Raw genomic sequence first — 19,294 nt, 5'->3', positions numbered from 1 at the left:
TGACGAGCTAAAAGTTGGTTTTCTGTCATCCGCGGATTTATTTTAACATCCTATTTTAATGACCTGCTTTTTAACTATGGGTGAATATGTTTGACAAATAAAAACATGTAGTTTTCTTGCAGAATAGTTACAATTGATAGGGATGACACACAAACTAAGTGATCTTTTACTGAGTTGCATGCGACGGCCATTTCTATTGTGGACAGCTAAAATTGAACAAACAAGATACGTAATTTGTAAGCCTCTTTGTTTTATCATGTTAAATCGTGATTATTCCACAATGCAAAAGTATACTTATAAAGTCAGGGTACATGAAGGTATATCTAAACGTATTACTATTTGTAGCTAAAGTTCTAGAAACCGTTAAAGGAAAGCATTTTACCAAACAAATTTTGATGCCGATTCAACGACGATGAGCTGTAACTTAAAGTTACTAAGCACAACGGTGTATTTCTGAGCATTGGTGTATTTCTGTGTATAATTTATGCTATCTTCGAATTTCATAGATACACTAATAGCCAATTTGCTACTACAACTTTTTCCCTCCAAAGTTTATGGGCACGTTTCAATCGGAGAAGACATCAAAATAATAGCAATAAGCACATTCTGTCTATAGGGTCCCTGTGGTTAATTTGTTTCTGATCATGCAGCATAACATTGTTTTCATTTCTAGCATTCTTTTTGAAATGAATTTATCACTACAAGCGAGTATTACCGGCTTGTTTTTGAAAAAGTACGACATTGGTGATGGATCCAACACCACCGAGTGCACGTGAGTATACAATTTTTGCTTTTTATGTAGCTTTAGCTAATGGTAAATCGAACGAGCCACAAAGCACCAAAATAACTTTTTTCTTGAACTGTTATGAAGAGCTAAAGAGATGCATATTGTAGCACCCCCGTCGCAAGTGCAACGTTGCGAAATAGCAATAATGATTCTAAACGTTATTTTACAGTGTTCAATGAAACTTTTGGCTTCTCTGAGAAAATATCTTGAGCAACTACGTTAAGTTGAAAGCATATAAGCAAGCAGGTGTTTTGTGTAATAAATTCGATACGTAATAAGTGCACTTGAACATCGACAATCGTATAACGTTATGTTGATAACGACGATTTTTACATTACATTACTTGGTGTGTGTGCTGTCTCAATGAAACTTGTACAAGCTATCTTTGTGAAGTACCTATATAATCATTTAAGAAATAAAAGATGTTTACTGTGTTTGCACAGGCTTATGCAAATCGAGGAGACCTTTGGGAGAACTTAAGAGCAGATCAGTGCAAGCTGGAGACCAAAGGTCGAGGGTTGCACCTGCTTAAGAATCTGCGAGGATTGCATAAACAACTGCAAACACAAAAAAAAACTTTATTTCTTTTATAAAATAACAATAATGCGCAACAAGCAAAACGTTCTAATATTCTTCCAAAGTGTATTCAAGATTGATTTGCAAATTCTCTTTGATTGACTGATTGATTTGATTGGTTGAGCTTAGATTGTTTTGCACAGGCTGAAGCAAACGCAGCTCTAGACCAATAGGCGTGCGCATTTCATTGTGTTTATTTTATAAACTAACATTATAAACAAGTTCATGAAGTTGCAGCTCGAAAGCAGAGGCATATTTACGACAACTTTCTTGCCCTTTTGCATTAAAATTGAAAGAAGTCACGTCTTGGCTTAGTAAAATAATAAGATGAAGTTTGCTTTATGCAGTACATACGTAATATTCTGTTTAGCGATCATATTCTCAACCTTCGGTCTAGGGCTTGCACTGACTCGAGTTCTCTCAAAGGTCTCCTCAGTTTGCATAAGCCTGTGCAATTGCAGTAAACATCTTTTAGTTCTCAATTGAAATCCATTGTTTTATAGAGATTAACATACATAAATGAATATAAGCCTCCCAATTATCGATGTTACCACTTCCATGCATTAGTTATAACCAGCTAGCACAAAGACGTTGTGGAAACGTCGTAGCAAGATCGGGTTAACGTTGCGAAAACGTTTTGCTACAACATCTTAAAAACGGAAATTTGTGAACTCGAGCGGACGTCGTGACAACGTTGTGAGCAACGTTGGGGAAAGACGTTCTCACGACGTCTTAACAACGTTGGTCAAAATCCGTTATTGCTTTGTTTTGGGGTTTGCATTTACACCGAAAGATATTTGAGACAATTTATAACATTCTACAGAGTAATTTCATATTAAGAAGGTTTTTTTACAATGCTGCATGGAATATAAACCATTGAACTTTTCTCAGAAACGTCATGGCAACGTTCATTACGAACGTTTCGGCGACGTTTTGTACAAACGTTATTACGACGTTTTAGATCTACCTAATCATGACTTTGTTCACGTGTATTCTTCAGCTATAAATGTTATTATCATATTACAAGCACAAATAATTTTGCCTTGCGCAGCAAATTATACACAATTCACAAACTGAGAAAATTAATGATAGATTTTATATTCGAATATTAACTTAAAAAATGATAATAATTAAATATTGGTAATATAAAATGATAAAAAATAGGACAAAAACCCAAACGTTAGGTAGCGCATATCAAAGCTCATTAGATGATGGGAAGTCAGATCGATATAACGTTTTCACCATTACTTCTCAAAGGTTTGGTGATCTAAAAATATTAAAAGAGGATTTTATGCGTTTGTATGAGATTGTACGAGACAATTTTATACAACAACTTTCTATGGCCGTGTATTAAGCAGCGATTAAGCCGTCTATGTCACATGCTGATCTCTGAGTCATGTATATAATACAATTTACTGTCTGGCAATAGGTCCAATTGGTATTATTCGCATTTCTTATACATCGCTCGATTTACTCATCCAGAGTTAGAGTAGTTTAATCAAATGCCGAAAGCAAATAAATTAATTTTGCTTTCGAAAATTGTGCGAAATACAAGTATTATTTATGTGGTTTATAATTTACATCTAGTGAAATATGATACGTGTCAAAATACAAAATGCATGAACAGGAAGTACAAAATACTTTCGATCACTTGCAACCATTGAGCAAAGCGTTTACTATCAAATACCTTGGCCCAAAGGGGACACGCTATTAACAAAATTTATTGCTGCATTTAAACAATTATAGCAAAAAAGTCTCTGCAACTTAATTTAAAAAAATGTTGTTGCAAATTAAAACAAAATACTTGATGCAAATTAAAAAAACTGGTTGCTGCAAATTAAAACAACCTCAGTTGCTGCAAATTAAATGTCAAAAACCCATGCGCACGCATTATGGTAAAAAGTATTCGGTTAGAACATGTCGGAAGTTATGTAAATAAGTAATAGATAATTGTTATTTGATACTAGGAGCTTATGTTAATACTTTATTAGTTTTGACACGTTGAAAGTCAGGCTTCTACTGTCGCTGGCTGTGAATGTAAAAGCTTGAAATGTTTAAGGTTATCTGTGATGTGAAATAGTTATATTGAGTAAAATTGAGAATTGTGTGTCAACCGCGCGTACAGTAGGATAGTATACAGTCCCAAAAACGAATCGGCAGACACATAACTGTTTTGTGCTAACGTGCAAAGGAGAAAATTGCTACACGTGGTCCTTCGAGTCAGAGATCTATTTTTTGGAAATTCAAGTTTGTTAGTCCAATAGCAGAATGGATGAATTTATGAGGAATAAACGAGTGCGCGCAGGACATAGAAGATCAGCGAGAGAAATTGCTAGTAAATTAAAAGAGAAAATACGAGAAACGGACGGCGAGATCGATAAAAACGAACTGAGACAACTACGAGATGGATTGAACGACAAAATCGCAACATTGAAAATCCTTGACCACGCAATAATCAATATGCTGAGCGAAAGCAATGAGGAAAATGCGGAAGAAGAATTGTGAAAAGAAATTGAAGATGCGGACGAGATACGGGCAGAATTCATACGAGCAACTTTGGATGTGAACGACATCGTCAAGGAGTCTAATGTCACAGTTGAAACGGCAACAACGACATTAAATGGCACGCTGAACAGCAGTTTGAGCAGTGAAACGCGCAGAGTTATAAGAGCAAAACTCCCAAAGTTGGAAGTTAAGAAATTTAGCGGACGGTTGCAGGAATGGCAAGAATTTTGGGATTTGTTTGATAGTGCGGTGAATAATATTGACAGATTGGCTGACGTAGACAAGTTTGCGTATTTAAAGAGTCTCTTACTCTAACCTACAAGATCAACAATATTGGGATTTGCCCTAACTTCAGCGAACTATCATGAAGCCGTAGAATTTTTGAAACGAAGTAACAGGAAAAAGAACGTGATCCAGAAAGCGCATATACAGGAGTTAATGAACGTAAAATCCTTAACGGGCGATAGAGACATCGACAAGTTTTGGCGGTTATACGACACCTGCGAGACAAGCTACCAAGTTTTAAAGGCCTTAGGAGTGGACGAAGTCGTATATTCTTCAATCGTAGTACCGGAAGTCATTGCGAAGTTGCCGGAAATTAAAGGGTCAGTTAGTACGGCTGAAAAGGGAACCAGAAATTTTGGAAGAGTATGATAAGACAATCAAATATCAATTGAGGAGGGGTATTATAGAGCCAGTGATAGAACTAGAGAAAGCTGATAAAATAAATTATTTACCACATCATGCGGTTATTTGCAGGGAAGCGAAAACAAGTAAGGTAAGAGTTGTTTATGATGCGTCGTACAAAGAGTCACTCAAAGCCTCCTCGCTCAACGACTGTTAGCATGTAGTACCCAAATTGGCACCATTGCTCTTTCATATTTTGCTAAGGCTTAGAGAGAAGAGAGTCGCTTTAGTTACAGAACGTGTAGCAATTTTCTTCTTTGCGCTTTAGCGCAAAACAGTTATGAGTCTGCCGATTCGTTTTTGGGACTGTATGCTATCCTACTGTACGCGCAGTCGACACACAATTCTCAATTTTACTCAATATGACTATTCAAATATAGCTATTCCACATCACAGATTATATTAAACATTTCAAGCTTTTACATTCACAGCCAGCGACAGAAGAAGCCTGACTTACAACGTGTCACAACTAATAAAGTATTAACATAAGTTCCTTTTTCTGTTCTTTCATAAGTTCCTAGTATCAAATAACAATTATCTTTTACTTATTTACATAAGTTTCGACACACTCCCTCCTTTGAGCCTTTAGGGTCAAACAAAATTTTTGTTCGATAACATGAATCCACAGCTGCCGCCCTTCTGGGTCTCCTATGACTTTCTACACTGCTACCATTTTCTGAAAGTTCTCTTCTCTCACTACTTTCTTGTTTCTCTATTTCTAAACATCTGTCTTTACTTACCTTTGCATCCATCTCCAGTGGATACAGTTTTTGAAGAGGCCTGCTTATGTGCAGTGGCCTTCTCTTGCTAACAAATTTGACTTCCGCTCCTCTGACTATATTATCTTTTCCCTTGAGCAATCTCTCGATTCTCGCTATTTTCCAAAATCCTCTTTTAAAACTTTCCTGAAACACAAGAACTACATCACCTACTTTCGGACACAAACTACCCTTTACTTTGCCAACCTTGTGACACTCCCTTAAACTTGTTAAGTATTCCTTCCTCCACCTGGACCAAAAATGCTTTCTTAATCTCGCTAAATACCTAAACCTACGCTTGACCTCTTCTTCATCTTCGTCATTAATAGTATGCAGAATTCCTTCGTCTGGAATAGATGTCAATCTTATTCTAAACATAAGATGTGCACACCAACTACCCTTTACTTTCATAAATCCCCTTCAGCGCTTTCTCAGTTGCTTTAAATGTTTTGGCGTTGTTCGAAACTATTAGTCATGATGCTCCCATTCTAGCAGTAAATCTTCGCATGCAATTCAAAAAACAACGTGCACGTAAACTATCAACTAAATCAAGATAAATTGCTTTTGTAACACAGCAGGAAAACAATGCGATGTATACTTTTACCATCTGTCCTCCTTCTTTTGCAAACATTGGGCCAGCAAATTCTACTCCTACTTTAGAAGAAAATGTTGAATACTGAACTCTAAAATCTGGTAAGTCTGCTTGTACTGTTGTTCTATAAGCCTGTCCTTGACGTCTTCTACAAATCCTACAATATCCTATCACCTTTTTAACGATCTGTCTACATCGTGGTACCCAATATTTGCCTCGTAGCTGAACTAAGGTTGCTCTTACACCGCTATGATGAACCTTCCTGTGGCTATCTTTAATAATTAATTCGGTTAAGTGATGATCCTTAGGCAATAAATTTGGTTCTCTAGCTTCGAGCTCTAAATCTTAGTGGCCAAGTCTTCCTTTACATCTAACTATTCCATCACGCTCTACTATGTTTAATTGTCTAACTAATTGCTCATAGTCACTACGTTCTATTAACTCTTTCTGAGCAATTCTAATCAACGCTCGTTCTGCCATTATCATCCCTGACACTTCCAATGTTTCAGTCCTCTTTGTCCCGTGTTTAACTCTTGCCTTCAAATTGTCTACAAATTGCCCAACGATAGCCATGACCCTTATTAGTCTCTCTAGATTTCTAAATTTGCCAAATTTTATCACACAATCTTTATCTACCACCTGTGTGTTAGCAAATACTGTCTTCTCGACTTCTGCAAGACTTTCCTCTGTAGTTTTTATCTCTTTTTGCATTGGCCAATCACACTGGAGACCTGACAACCACATCAGTCCCTTCCACCAAAGCTCACTTTCCTTTAATTGTTATGCCGTAACTCCCCTTGAATCTAAGTCTGCAGGGTTGTCTACCCCCGAAAAATGTTTCCAATCATCCTTCCTGCTCAATGTTAAAATCTCGTTAACTCTATGGCGCACAAACTGTTTCCATTCTCCCTCATTACCGATCCAGCACAATGCAGTCTCACTGACCGACGAATAGTATGTACCATGAAATTGAACGTAGCCTTCTAAGGCCAGCTTCACTGTGTCCATCAACTGTGCTAGTATTCTAGCTGACATCAGTTCTAGTCTGGGAATTGTCTGCAATTTTATTTGCGCTATCCTTGTTTTCGACGTAAGCAACTCTACGTGGTAGGCACCGTTTAGCTCTGTCACAAAATATACGACCACACAGTATGCCTTTTGGCTGGCATCTGCGCACCCATGCAAGTAACACTTTAGCTTACCAAGTAAATTACCATACACACATCTCACTACAATTAAATCCCTGACTCCCTCTAAATCTTCTAAGCACCTCTCGCAACATTTTTTCATTTCACCTTCCAGCTCATTATCCCATTCAGCTTTCTCAATACACAGCTCATGAAACAATAACTTAGCACAAACTACAACTGGACTTATAATACCTAAGGAATCAAAAAATCCTGTAAGTATACTTAGTATATTTCGTTTATTTGGGATGATTGCCTTTGCTCTTTCAGCCAATTACCAAAGGCTAAATACAAAGCGATCCGACTTACACTCGCATCCCAATCATATAGTACTTTCTCAAAACTCCTACTCATACTATTCTCCCCAACTGATTCCTTGGTATAAGTTTGCTCATCAACCCCTTTCGAATTACTAAATTCTGCCCTTCTTTCCTCTAAAATGATTCTTTATCTCTTTTCTATTTCTTCCAAAACATTCTCATCACTACTTAGCCACTTCCTAAGCCTAAATCCTCCCGCAGCCAATCGCTCACTTGCTGATTCTTACAACCTCATTGCTTTCTTTTTGGATTGTTCACCGGACAGTAGATCATCGACATAAAAGCTATCTCTGAGTTTTTTAACAAATTCCTTGTCTATCTCTATGAATGAGTCCAAATGATAATGCAGTGTGGCATTCAACAAAAATGGAGAGCAGTTAACCCCAAATACTACTCTACAAAATCGGTATTCTACAGGTTTCACCCTGTCATTGTTTACACCATCAACCCATAAAAAACTTAGGCAGTCCCTGTCCAAAGTATCAACTTCTATAGAAGATGCAAAATAATGTCACAACTGCGGTAAACCTGTTGGCTGTTATCTGAACGATACGATTGCCGAAATGTTTCATCGTGGCTATCCTTACCCGGTCATCGTCGATATGCTTAGTCAACAAGGTATAACTATTCATCTGAGAAGATTGAAAAGGAAACTAAAAGATATATGCTTGTCAAGAAGGGGGAGCATGTTTGATGAAGATTGGCTGAAAAGACTTATTGAAGAGGAAATGCAGGGTCCTGGACGATTAGCTGGTTACAGAGGCATATGCATTGAAGACTGTAACAGAAAAGCCTAATAATTTTTTGAAGCTAAATTTGACCTCCAGACACATTTACAAAACTAATGTTTGCTAAAAATTTTATGAGCATTTTTATGCTACTTTGAAGCAAAAACGCTTTAGTTTTTGGCACATTCGCAGACATACCAAAACAAACAACAACAGCAACATGCCTTTTAGTTATGGTTGTCTTTGGCTTCCTTGGCTCTAGCCATTCCAACCAAAGGATTGAAGGCTAGTGGTCTTTCCTCAGATGGAACAGAACTTGGTGGTGGATTAGTTTTTTTAAGCACATGATGGAATCTAATGTGTTGTAATTCTGGAATGAATTGCACATGGAATGTCTTTGGTTTTGCTTTTCTCAAATAATCCAAGATGACCTTGACAAATTAAAATAACATTGGAACAGCCATTATATAAGGAATTCCCAGTTCGACACAATCTCTGGTGTTCCAGACATTCTCTACTTATTACCTGAGTATGTTGGAAAAAGTGATTGTCTTGTGTTTGTTGCACATTCTCAGGTTGGTGAAATGAAAACTGCCAAGTAGATGAACAGGAAAACATTTATTTGGAATACTTCCTAACTGTCATGTAGGAAATGAGTATGGAAAGCCCTCATAAATCAAATGAAGCCCTTGCCCTTTTTAATAAACTTATTGAGTTACAAATATAAATTAGTAAGTTCCCCACTTACACTATAAAACACAAACATAAGTCTTATAATATAAATCAAGTATTCATGTATGAAGTATTCATGTTTCTTGTGATAAATTAATGTTTCGTGCGATAAACAATGCCAACAAGTTATAAATTTGCAAACCCATATGAATCTTTGACAGCTACATAGAGAGGTTCTGCCATGGCTTCAACATTGCCAATGTGAACAGCCATTTTGATGGAGATGTCACAACTAGAAACAGTTGGTCTACACTTTCAACACTCAGCACAGCCATGTACAAATTGCATATTTAACTGTTTTGGAAATCCAAGTGATGGTGTCTCGTTAGAACCTGTAAGCCATTTTATAACATCATGTATGCTCAATTCTGCAATGCGTAAAAAATCATACAATCGCAATATATCAATCTACACAGTCACGTATTGATTAAATACATGCAGTTGTGCAACGTTTTTTATTCATTGTCAATTTCATAATAAATACGTGGGTGAGTACGTACTTCCATTCCCGATATCTTCAACTGGATCACAAAAATAGTGAGTTCATCAATTTCTTTGTTTTTTCTCAACCGAAATTCACTATATACAACATCAATCTGTTTCAAAAAGACATCAGCCGATAAAGCAAGAAAAAACCACTTTGGAAAACTTCCAGCCACAAATGTGCATTATTTTTGATACTTTGAATAGGCTACTGCTATCAATGCCATTTTGGATCTTCAGGAGTTGTGGCAAATAACTTTCCAGCTGGTCTTTAATGCACAATAAACTTCAAAACACAAGCCTCTATGTTAATAAAAGGACATTTACTAAACTAATTTAACATGAGCAAGTTTTAACATATAGATTTCCTATCTAATAATTACTGCTAAAACTTGTAATATCATTATCACAGCTTTACTGTATGATGCCTTGTACTGCTGTTATTGTTTCTTTATGTGGCAAACCAGTGTAATCCAACTCTTGCAAGACATCAAGAACTGCATCAGTTAAAAGTATGTTTCTCACTTCATCATCAGTAGGGGCATTGCACAGCTAACGTAAAAAATATGTTCAAAATTTCCCTGTGTACTTGTGCAAGTACAATTGCAGAATTTAAAAAGAAAACACTTACTTTATCAGCAGCTTCTTTATATCTTGGGTTTTTGTTCTCAGTTGGTGATAAGGCATTGCCAGTGAACCATGATGCAATGCTGAATGACATGAGATTGCAAGCAGGCCCACCTTGTAAAATAGAATTCCCATCACAATACCACAGGTCATGAAATCTCCAGAACTTATGGCCAAAGTTGATTTTACAGGCTTTCCATCAAGGAAGTATCTTCTTCGGATGACAGATACAAGCTCTGTGAAGTCAATGATGTCAGGAAAATACCAAAAGCACCTCAGTTCCATACAATAAGACTACTTGGCAACTTAATGTGATTTGGTGTTTTAAGTCTTGCTTAATAGTTCATATTAAATATATGATGTGTGGCATAGTTATAGAATAGTACACACAACAATCAAAATAAGCTAGTATTTAGGTTAGGGTTTGAATCAGGCTTTTAGGTAGTACAAGTCTGTGGAAAAGTATTGAAAAAATCGTGAATTATGTGTTCTATTTCTGCTTAAAGTATATGCAATGCAGTAACTGAGCTAATTTGTAACAAATAAGGTTGTTTTAATTTGTAGCAACTTTTTCTATATTAAGTTGTAAAGAATGATTCTTTAGTAAATTAAATTTTTGCAGTATTTTAATTTGTTTTTTTGCCTATAATTATAATGAGATGCTTCATTACCAGAAAATAGCTCTCTACAAGGACCTCCTTCATTCACAGCTGCTTCTCCAGCAAAGACAACTATTAATTTAGACTTAGGACTTATCTTTCTTTTCAATGCTGACGTGAAATCTTCCCAAATGGTCTTTCTCCTAACTGTGATTCGCTTTGGTTCTTCTTGTGATAGTTCCTTCTCAACAACTCTGGAAATTTCATCAACCAGTGCTTCTCCTCTCAGTTTTTGACATTGCACAGAGGTTTTCACCAAGGGTGTCATTTCTTTGAGCATTTTCATTTTGGGAGGAGTCAAAAAATGGTTCATCAGCCTCTAACAACAACATACTACAGCTGTCCGCATTAATTTCTATATCATGTATGGAGTAACATTGCAAACAAAAGGGACACTGAATTTGCTGATGTTTGGCTGAAGAAGTAGATGTACTAGCAGCATCCTTATAAGCTGAGGGAAGTTGAGTGGACTTTTGAACCATTTGCTCTTCATCATCCACCAAAATAGGTGTGCTGAAACAAGGTTTTCAAAGTTTTCTCTGACTCTGCTGTATGGATTATCAATTTTTTTCTTGAAGCGTTTCAGAGTAAATGCTTCTTCATATCCTGGAATCGTTTTCACCACTTTGCAGTCACTATAGATAAGCTTGTAGGAAAGGTAATCGTCTATCAAGTTTTTGTTAAATCTGCAGTGCTGTTTAAGGAGGTCATTTGCAGTGATATCATCAGGCACAGCTTAAGGAAGAATTGCTCCTCGCAATCCACTGCTGTTTAAGGAGGTCATTTGCAGTGATATCAGCAGGCACAGTTTAAGGAACAATTGCTGCTCGCTTGACAGACAAAGTGCTATCTTTCATAGCCATTTCCCAACGTTTATTTTAACATCTTGCATAGCCTGATAATCTATTCGCATTTTTTTTGCTGAAGGGAATTTTCTTTTCTTCATTTTCTTATGCTTAAAGAATCCAGATCTTTCTTTTTCTTTAGGCAACCGAAACACACTAAAGGAATATCATGATGAATGGCTTGTTTCATTCTGCGCACTTGAACTCTCCAAACTATGAAAAACTCCGTTTTTGTGCTAATATGTTTATTTAAGGCAAATATATCGCGTAATATTTCTTCGATAAGCATCACTACATTTGAAGCGAATTTAGTGCATTATGCTATTGATCCGATTTTTTATGACAGTTAAAGGGTCTTATATTATTCATAAATGTTTTCAACATTTGAAGCCACGATGTGATTTAACGTTGGTTTGTGGCTCTTTTATAACGTTATCTGAACGTTGTGAAAATCCCTTCTTACAACGTTTTCTGAATAGACTTTAATAACGTTGATACAACGTTTAAACTTGGACGCGTTGACCTTTGAACGTCGTATTTTGGTCGTCTTCGACCAAACCAAAAATAAAACCAAAACGCAAGGTTATGTTGTATTTTGGTCGTCTTTGACCTAACAAAACAACAACCAAGACACGACGTTGCAGAGTCGTAGTATTTAGGTTAGGTTCGAACTGACCACAATATGACGAAAATATAACGTCGCGATAACGTTATGTGCTAGCTGGGAACAGCTTTGCAACGGTTAGACATGTATAGTGTAGTGAGTTTATCAAGCTTTGGTGAGGATAGTTCTTGACAAAGCTCGAGCAGTGCTTTTTGACTGCGTTTGTGGTATATAACATCAAAAGATCACTTTGACAATGACTTTTTTTAAGTGTTTTATTTAATTATTGAAAAAGACTAACTGCTGAAATTAATCGGAAGTGATGCTATAATAATTAATGTCCTTATGAGCTCTGCTTAATACATGTTTAGAAGGCGAAGATGCTCCAGAAAGGAGTGATGTTCCAAAGGATGATCTTCTTTTCGAAATTGCTGACAAAACGAGTTCTCTATGGAAAGAGTTTGGTAGAATGTTACATGTACCTGAAGAAAAATTGAGCAGTGTAAATATGGAACAAAATAGAATGGTAGAAAAGGCATTTCAAATGCTTCTACTCTGGAAGAGAGGTAATGGAAGAAATGCAACAGTAAAAACATTGTTGAATGTTTTAAATGAAATTGGCCGTCAAGATGTTGCAGAATATTTACAAGGTAAATTGCTTTCTTTATTCGTTATCATAAAAAGGGTTTGTAGAAAACATCTAGAACATTAAAAAGTCTATTCTGAATATTTTTCTAATAGAAAGTGCTTTATACTTGTATAGATAGACTGAATAGAATTAGAAAATTTTGTGTTCCTGTCTAAGTTGATGTTCTTTATGTAAGTTCTAGTAACGGATTGTGATTGCATTTTTTTGTTTAGTAAATTTGCTTTGTTCTTTTTCGTACGAAGGTTAACTTATGTACTTTAGAGCACTGTTACTCTTTGTATGGTATTATGTCATTTCCATTTGTTGTGCAGTGCCGTAGGCAAGGAAGAAGGGGCAAAGCTAAACTAAGGTAGAAATTAGAAAGGGGTGAGCAATAAGTAATTAGTTGATTACCTTTGTTACCACTAATTCCAAAAGCTTACAAAATCTTTTAGTTTCTTTAAATCTAAAAGCAGAAAATAATGTCTACATTGGTTACTATGTGCTTCCTTAAGTAAATGAAAATATTATAATTAAATCAAGTATTACAAGTAATTATGAGCAAAAAAATGCTGCAAAGTTTTAAGTTTTAGTCAGTCAAAACCTCAATTGAACATTTTTTTAATATGTCACCAACAAGAATGAATTTGGCATGACAATACCAAGTGTTGTAGTCGTCCTCAAGCTGTGATAAATACATTTTTATTTGAGATACTAAATTTATTTTAATGATGCTCTAATTACTTTTGAAGTCGCAATATTAAAAACCCTGTTTTTCCTGTAGCAAATACCTTTCAGAATCACTGATCTCGAAATAAGACTGGATCAAGCATCTAGTACAAAATGTAAAGACAAAAAATAAGGAGCGCCGCCATTACTAAGAGACAAACTTTCGAAATTAAGGAGCAAATATATTGTGGATTTTCTACGAGAATAATCAAGAATTTTCCACATGTAACTACATGAGCAAAATTAAGAGATAAATCATTTTATAGAAAAGCTAAAAATATGATGAAATGTGATGAAATATAAAAATGCAACGATTTTTGTCATCGGTAACTTTATTGTGGGTCCGGAAAACAGAGGAAAATGGCCCAAAACTGCATGGAAATATCTAGAATTGTTGAAATCGTAATTCAGAAGTAATATATGATAAAATATTTTCATTTACGATCGCAAATTGATCATTCTTTTAAAATAACAATCCTTTTTTACGAGTGATTCAGAGTGAAACTTGTATGGCGAGTGTTGTTATAGGCCGATTATTCTTTATGACTCTCTTTACTATCACCACAAAGGTTGTTTTTCACCTTCTGCATTATTTGAAAGCATGATTTGGCCATGTGTTGCTATGTTTTCCATAGTTTTGTCAAAAAATCTTTCTATGTGTTGGTTCCTTAGTAATGGTGGCGGTGGCTTTAAAATTAGTTTACCACTTTTATAGAAATGCTTGATCCAGTCATATTTTAAGATTCAGAATTTATGCAAAATCCCTATTGAGGGATTCAAATTTCGGAGGGGAAGCATATGCTCTGACCTCCTTCGAAAGGCACGCTTTCAGCGGTCGGAGTTATGACCCACCACGCCAAAAAATGAATGGCTACGCCAATTTTGATGCTCTCACATGGGAAATCTTGAGGTTGACTGCACTTCCTTTTGTCTTCGAGTTTGGAAAATATTTAATTTGCGTTGTTTTATGTGCTATGCGAATACTTAAATATATGTATCAAGACTCATGTCTGTATAGTAGCTTTGTTATTTTAATTGTTATTGTTTCTGGCTAATCAATCGGGTTTCATTTTGTTGTTTTGCTGTTGTTGCACATTTTCTTTCACCTACGATCTTACACGAGAGTAAAAATTGGTTTATTATGGAGTTTTTGATTGGACCTTTCACTTTATCATTGAAGAGTTGTTGGTAGTTATTGACCTTAAGTGCATTTGTTGAGTAGCTATAGAACATATGTTCTTTGTCAATATAACTTCTGAAAAACAACTTCAAATTAAATAATAATCGAAGGAAAACATTGAGAGCTCAATGATTCCCAAGGAGGACATTGAGTGAATTTGGATTTTAGAATGTGTGTAGCTGTATAGAAATGATAAATCATAAAAAATTTCAGCGTTTGTGGAATTATTCCCCATGGAAGTATAAAGCTCATCTTGCTTTTATGTTGTTGTAGACAATCGTGAAAGAACGGAAAAGAAGTGCCGACAGCCACTTGAAGGTAATACATCATTATTTAATTGTATCGTCAATATTATACAACCCGTAGATGCGCTGTGTATTACAAGTCATTACTTAAAGAATGAGTGTCAGAGTCATGCTTTGCAAGCTTGGTTGGCCGTTGTATTTGACTACGAAAATGGCAGGTTTTAATAAACACTGTGTCTAGATATCCGGTACAGTGTGAAAGACAAGTTTAAATTTAGTAAAAGTAGTATTCTTAATCTTAGATTTCTACCACTGTAAGAATGTACAATATAATTACGACCGGTAAATATACAAGATTACGTAACGTGGAAACAAATATTTCACTAAATATACAGTGAAGTAAATGAAAGAGACAGAACCACGTAACCTAAGGACATAAAATCATTGTAGAATAAGTTAAAGAATGTGGGCTTTGAATAGATGTATTGTACTCTCCATGCAGAGACCAATTAAACTAAAATACATGGGACGCTATCTGAAGCAAATAATTGAAGCCAAATCTTAGACGCAGACACGCGAGATTATACCCAGACACGCGTGTGTAGTGTTTGCGTTTCTTTAGCGGGATGACAATTGATTGATTACACCCGCGTATCTGGGTGTAATATTGCGTTTCTGGGTGTAAGATTTGGCTTCAAGAAATTATTAGACTTTTATATTACAGGTAGCAACTGCGTTCCATGTATTTTAGTTCAATGAATTGCACTCTTCAAAGGAAAGCTCTCGGATGATAATATTAAAATAAGCGTGCAAGGTATGACCCTGAGTTTTTAATCATTTTTAGCTGCAACTGCAGGATTATAGTTAATGCAGAGCCTTTTTTCATTTATTTCACTTATAAATTAAAGATTTTTACTCTTTGCTTTTAGCCTGGCACATTTACTTTAATAGATTGACATAGGGAGCAAATACCTAAATTTTCATGATTGTTTGAATAAAACTTGTTGGAATTATAAATGAATTCTTTAGTAATGGACATTGCCAAAGAGCTAGTAAATGATTGGAAACCGCTGGGTATAAAGTTGGAAATAAGTCAATCAGAATTGGAAGGGATAAATGCTGATTATAATCATTCTGTGAATGAAAAAGCATGTCAAATGCTTTCAAAATGGCAAAAGGAAAATGGAAGAGATGCCACTTCAAATAAATTGATTAAAGCTTTATGCAGTATTGGTCGTCGAGATCTTGCAGAAAAATTGCAACCAGGTAAAAGCCATTTTGACTTATTGCGCACCTAAGAGGTTTTTCATGCATCATACATAAAAAATTCTCAGACAACCTCACACGAAATGTGCTGAACACCTGGTTTGATAAAAATAGACAACTTGCCAATTTAAAAGCACTGCTCCTGGCATTACAAGAGTGTAAACAAGGAGGTTTAGTTCATGAAATAGAAAGAGATATAAGTGTTAAACTATCTAATCAGGCTGATCAAGACACCGTGGATGGAATTGGTAGTAGCCTATGCAATTTCTTTTTCTTCTGCTTGGGAATACCAAGTTAGCCGATTAGTGTCAATTAATTCTTTAATGATTTACCAATACAAACTTGTATGATTGTCATATATTTCTATTTGTCATACTTCATCTGCATGGAATAATATAATATTCTGAGTCTTTAATTACTCTGATCCTGCATTCCAGTCATTTATTACTATACAGATATATGTTTTCCTGTCACGGCTACAACTGAAGTAGACTTAGAATTATAAAGAGTGTACATGAATGTTTAAAATGTATTTATATGTATGGCGGTATTGTTGTATAGTTTGCCTTATCAGTGTATTTTTGCGAGTTTTATACTAAGGGGATGATGATGTAAATTTTCAACTAATTTACATCATCATCATCGTGTACATGCATAGAAATTTATTACGCTAGAAATGAAATATAATTTTAGTTAAAAAGTAAAGTTTTTTTTTAGATACTGTAGACGAAGAGAAAAAAAGACAATTTACAGGTATAATAGTCAAATCAAACTTTTTATACTGAACTTGTTTTTTTTCAGTTTTAAACACACATTTTTTTTTGTGACAGAAGTTTGCTTCAGCACATCTTTTTAAATTTCCTATTGCCATCATAAAATATTCGGATCATTTATTTATGATTGATCAATTTTTTCACATATTTTTCACACTGGATTGAAGTTTTCTTTAAACTTTCGCTGGCTGGGTTATCACTTAGCTATGTATAACTGAAAAAGAGAGTAGAAGTCATTTTAATATACATATAAACTGCAATTAGTGTGTACTAACTCATAAATTTTTGTACTGGAGTTTTCATCGTGTACTAACGAAAAAACATTTTACCGTACCTAAAACGCCTATCGTGCATCTGCAGCTCACAGTGCGGCAGAAGATTGTTAATTGCAATCTGTAAACACAATGGATTTGAATGGAAAATAATACAGTAAGACAAATATATACGAATATAACATATTGGGATTTCAAAATAATTTCGAGGTAACCAATGGTAGACACAAAATTTTTCATTTCTAGGTCATGTTTATGCAAAGAATCATTCATTGAATATACCCACAGAAATTAATGGAGACGATAGGTGTCGCGGTGCATTGACAATGTTCTGTTGCAAAGGTGAAAATTATTATGCATTGACATGTGCCCATGTTGCATGTGACACCCAAGATCTACGAAATGAGGTTTTGAAAATAGCTGATACAACAAACGCCCGAAATACAAAAGATGACAACATATATTTCTATCAGCCACCCAATTGTGATGACGAAATACAACTGGGTACTTTCCCATGCAGCACTGTTAGTAAGTTTAGCAGTGAATCAGATATGATGTATATTAAAGTCGGAAAGAAAGAGGATTTTAAGCGTTTCGGTGGAGATGATATGAAAAATCTTGCTTTGAATTTCAAAGAAATAAATGAAGAACTTTACAAAACAGCAAACAGCAATAAAGGTGATGTGGAAGTTCGTACAAGTAATCACGTCACTGGTTTTATCAGTGAACGAAATTTTTCGTATATTGACGAAAATTCAACAACAATTTTCAAAAATGCCGTCATAGTAAAAAGTAGTGCTTCATTTTTGGAGAAAAATGACTCGGGAACTCTGGTTTATTTCAAAGATCTTAAAGATGTTTGGTGGCCATTTGCATATGCCGTGTGCAAAATCAATGATGATGATAATGGCAGCGAGAGTCATAAGTATAACAATAATGGTAATTGTGAAGATTCCAAGGAATACTATTTATGCTTGAAATTGGACAAAGCACTGCAACTGCTCGATCTAAAGGACTGTGAATTCTTTATAGAATCAGAAGATGTTAATCATGGCACTTTGTCCAATTGAAGAAAAATTCAAATAAACGATGATGTACAGTGTGCTTTTATCGAATCGAAAATAATTTAAAGTTATTAGGTTTATTTAGTTATCAGGTTTATTTAGTTTATTAAGTTATTTAGTTTTAAGTTAAACTATGGACTTTAGTTTACTAATGGGGTGGATCTGTAGAAATTGATTTTGTTGGTTTTACTATCTGGTTGGTTTTACTATTTTTTGATACCTCGGCCAAGTTTTAATGCGATGGAATTGTTTTTGAATTTAGATTTAGCTTTAAATACACTTGAATTAAAAGCTCTAAGCAGTTTGTTTGGGCTTTGGTGCATTGCATAAGCATTATCTTTCTATGAATGTAATCCAAGATAGCAATGACAAGTACATTGTTTATAATGAGTTCAAAGAGGACAGAGAGAGAAGTTGGTTGTCTGTTGTCTTTGGACTTATTCTTGATTTGCAATTTAGCAATGCTTGATGGTGATCTGATACAAAAGAATATTTATCAGTGTTTATGTTGGCACCTGCCTACGTGGGTGTGCAACATGCACTTTTCTGATAAATTAGGGGCTGTTTACATGATCCCGGCTAACCGAGTTTCACTGAGGCGTGAAATGATTTCGAGGTATTGAAAGGAGTCAAAACTCCAAGCTTAAAAATTAAAACTGTTTATTAAGTACTACGAGTCATTCCTGCTGTAATTCTCAAATTAGGCCGAAATTTCTTGTTGTAATTTTAAATGTTTTGTGCAATTATGAAACCAGAATATTGTGCAATTGCCAGAGAAGATTTGTCTGATGATGATTATCGAATTTCCATTTGAGTTTCCATTTGAGTTTTCATTGAATTTCCTATTGACATTTGCCAAAATCATTCATCGCTTGCCTGAATTCCGTCTACCCAGCTCATGTGATCTGACCCTTAGTTGCAATTTATGCGATGACACCCAAAATACACAACCTTATATAGAATCACAGTGGACATTGTACCATATGCAAATTTCCCGACTCATGTTAAAATATATTGATGTTTTTAACGTATATAATTTAAAAGCAA

At 35.2% G+C, this 19,294-nt stretch overlaps 1 protein-coding gene across 1 annotated transcript; it reads left to right on the top strand.

Annotated features, from left to right (window-relative positions):
- Positions 1-683: 683 nt before the first annotated feature.
- Positions 684-19,030, top strand: LOC124439158. Its single transcript, XM_046989385.1, has 6 exons — positions 684-772; positions 12,462-12,740; positions 14,901-14,945; positions 15,902-16,138; positions 16,856-16,891; positions 17,430-19,030. The coding sequence occupies exons 1-6, from the start codon at positions 748-750 to the stop codon at positions 18,251-18,253; spliced, it is 1,446 nt and encodes a 481-aa protein (XP_046845341.1). The 5' UTR covers positions 684-747; the 3' UTR covers positions 18,254-19,030.
- Positions 19,031-19,294: the final 264 nt, after the last annotated feature.

This window comes from Xenia sp. Carnegie-2017, unplaced genomic scaffold (genome assembly GCF_021976095.1).
Source record: "Xenia sp. Carnegie-2017 unplaced genomic scaffold, XeniaSp_v1 HiC_scaffold_19, whole genome shotgun sequence".
Classification (NCBI taxonomy): domain Eukaryota; kingdom Metazoa; phylum Cnidaria; class Anthozoa; order Malacalcyonacea; family Xeniidae; genus Xenia; species Xenia sp. Carnegie-2017.
Note: the sequence above shows the minus strand (reverse complement) of the source record. Positions and strands in the feature narration are given on the sequence as shown.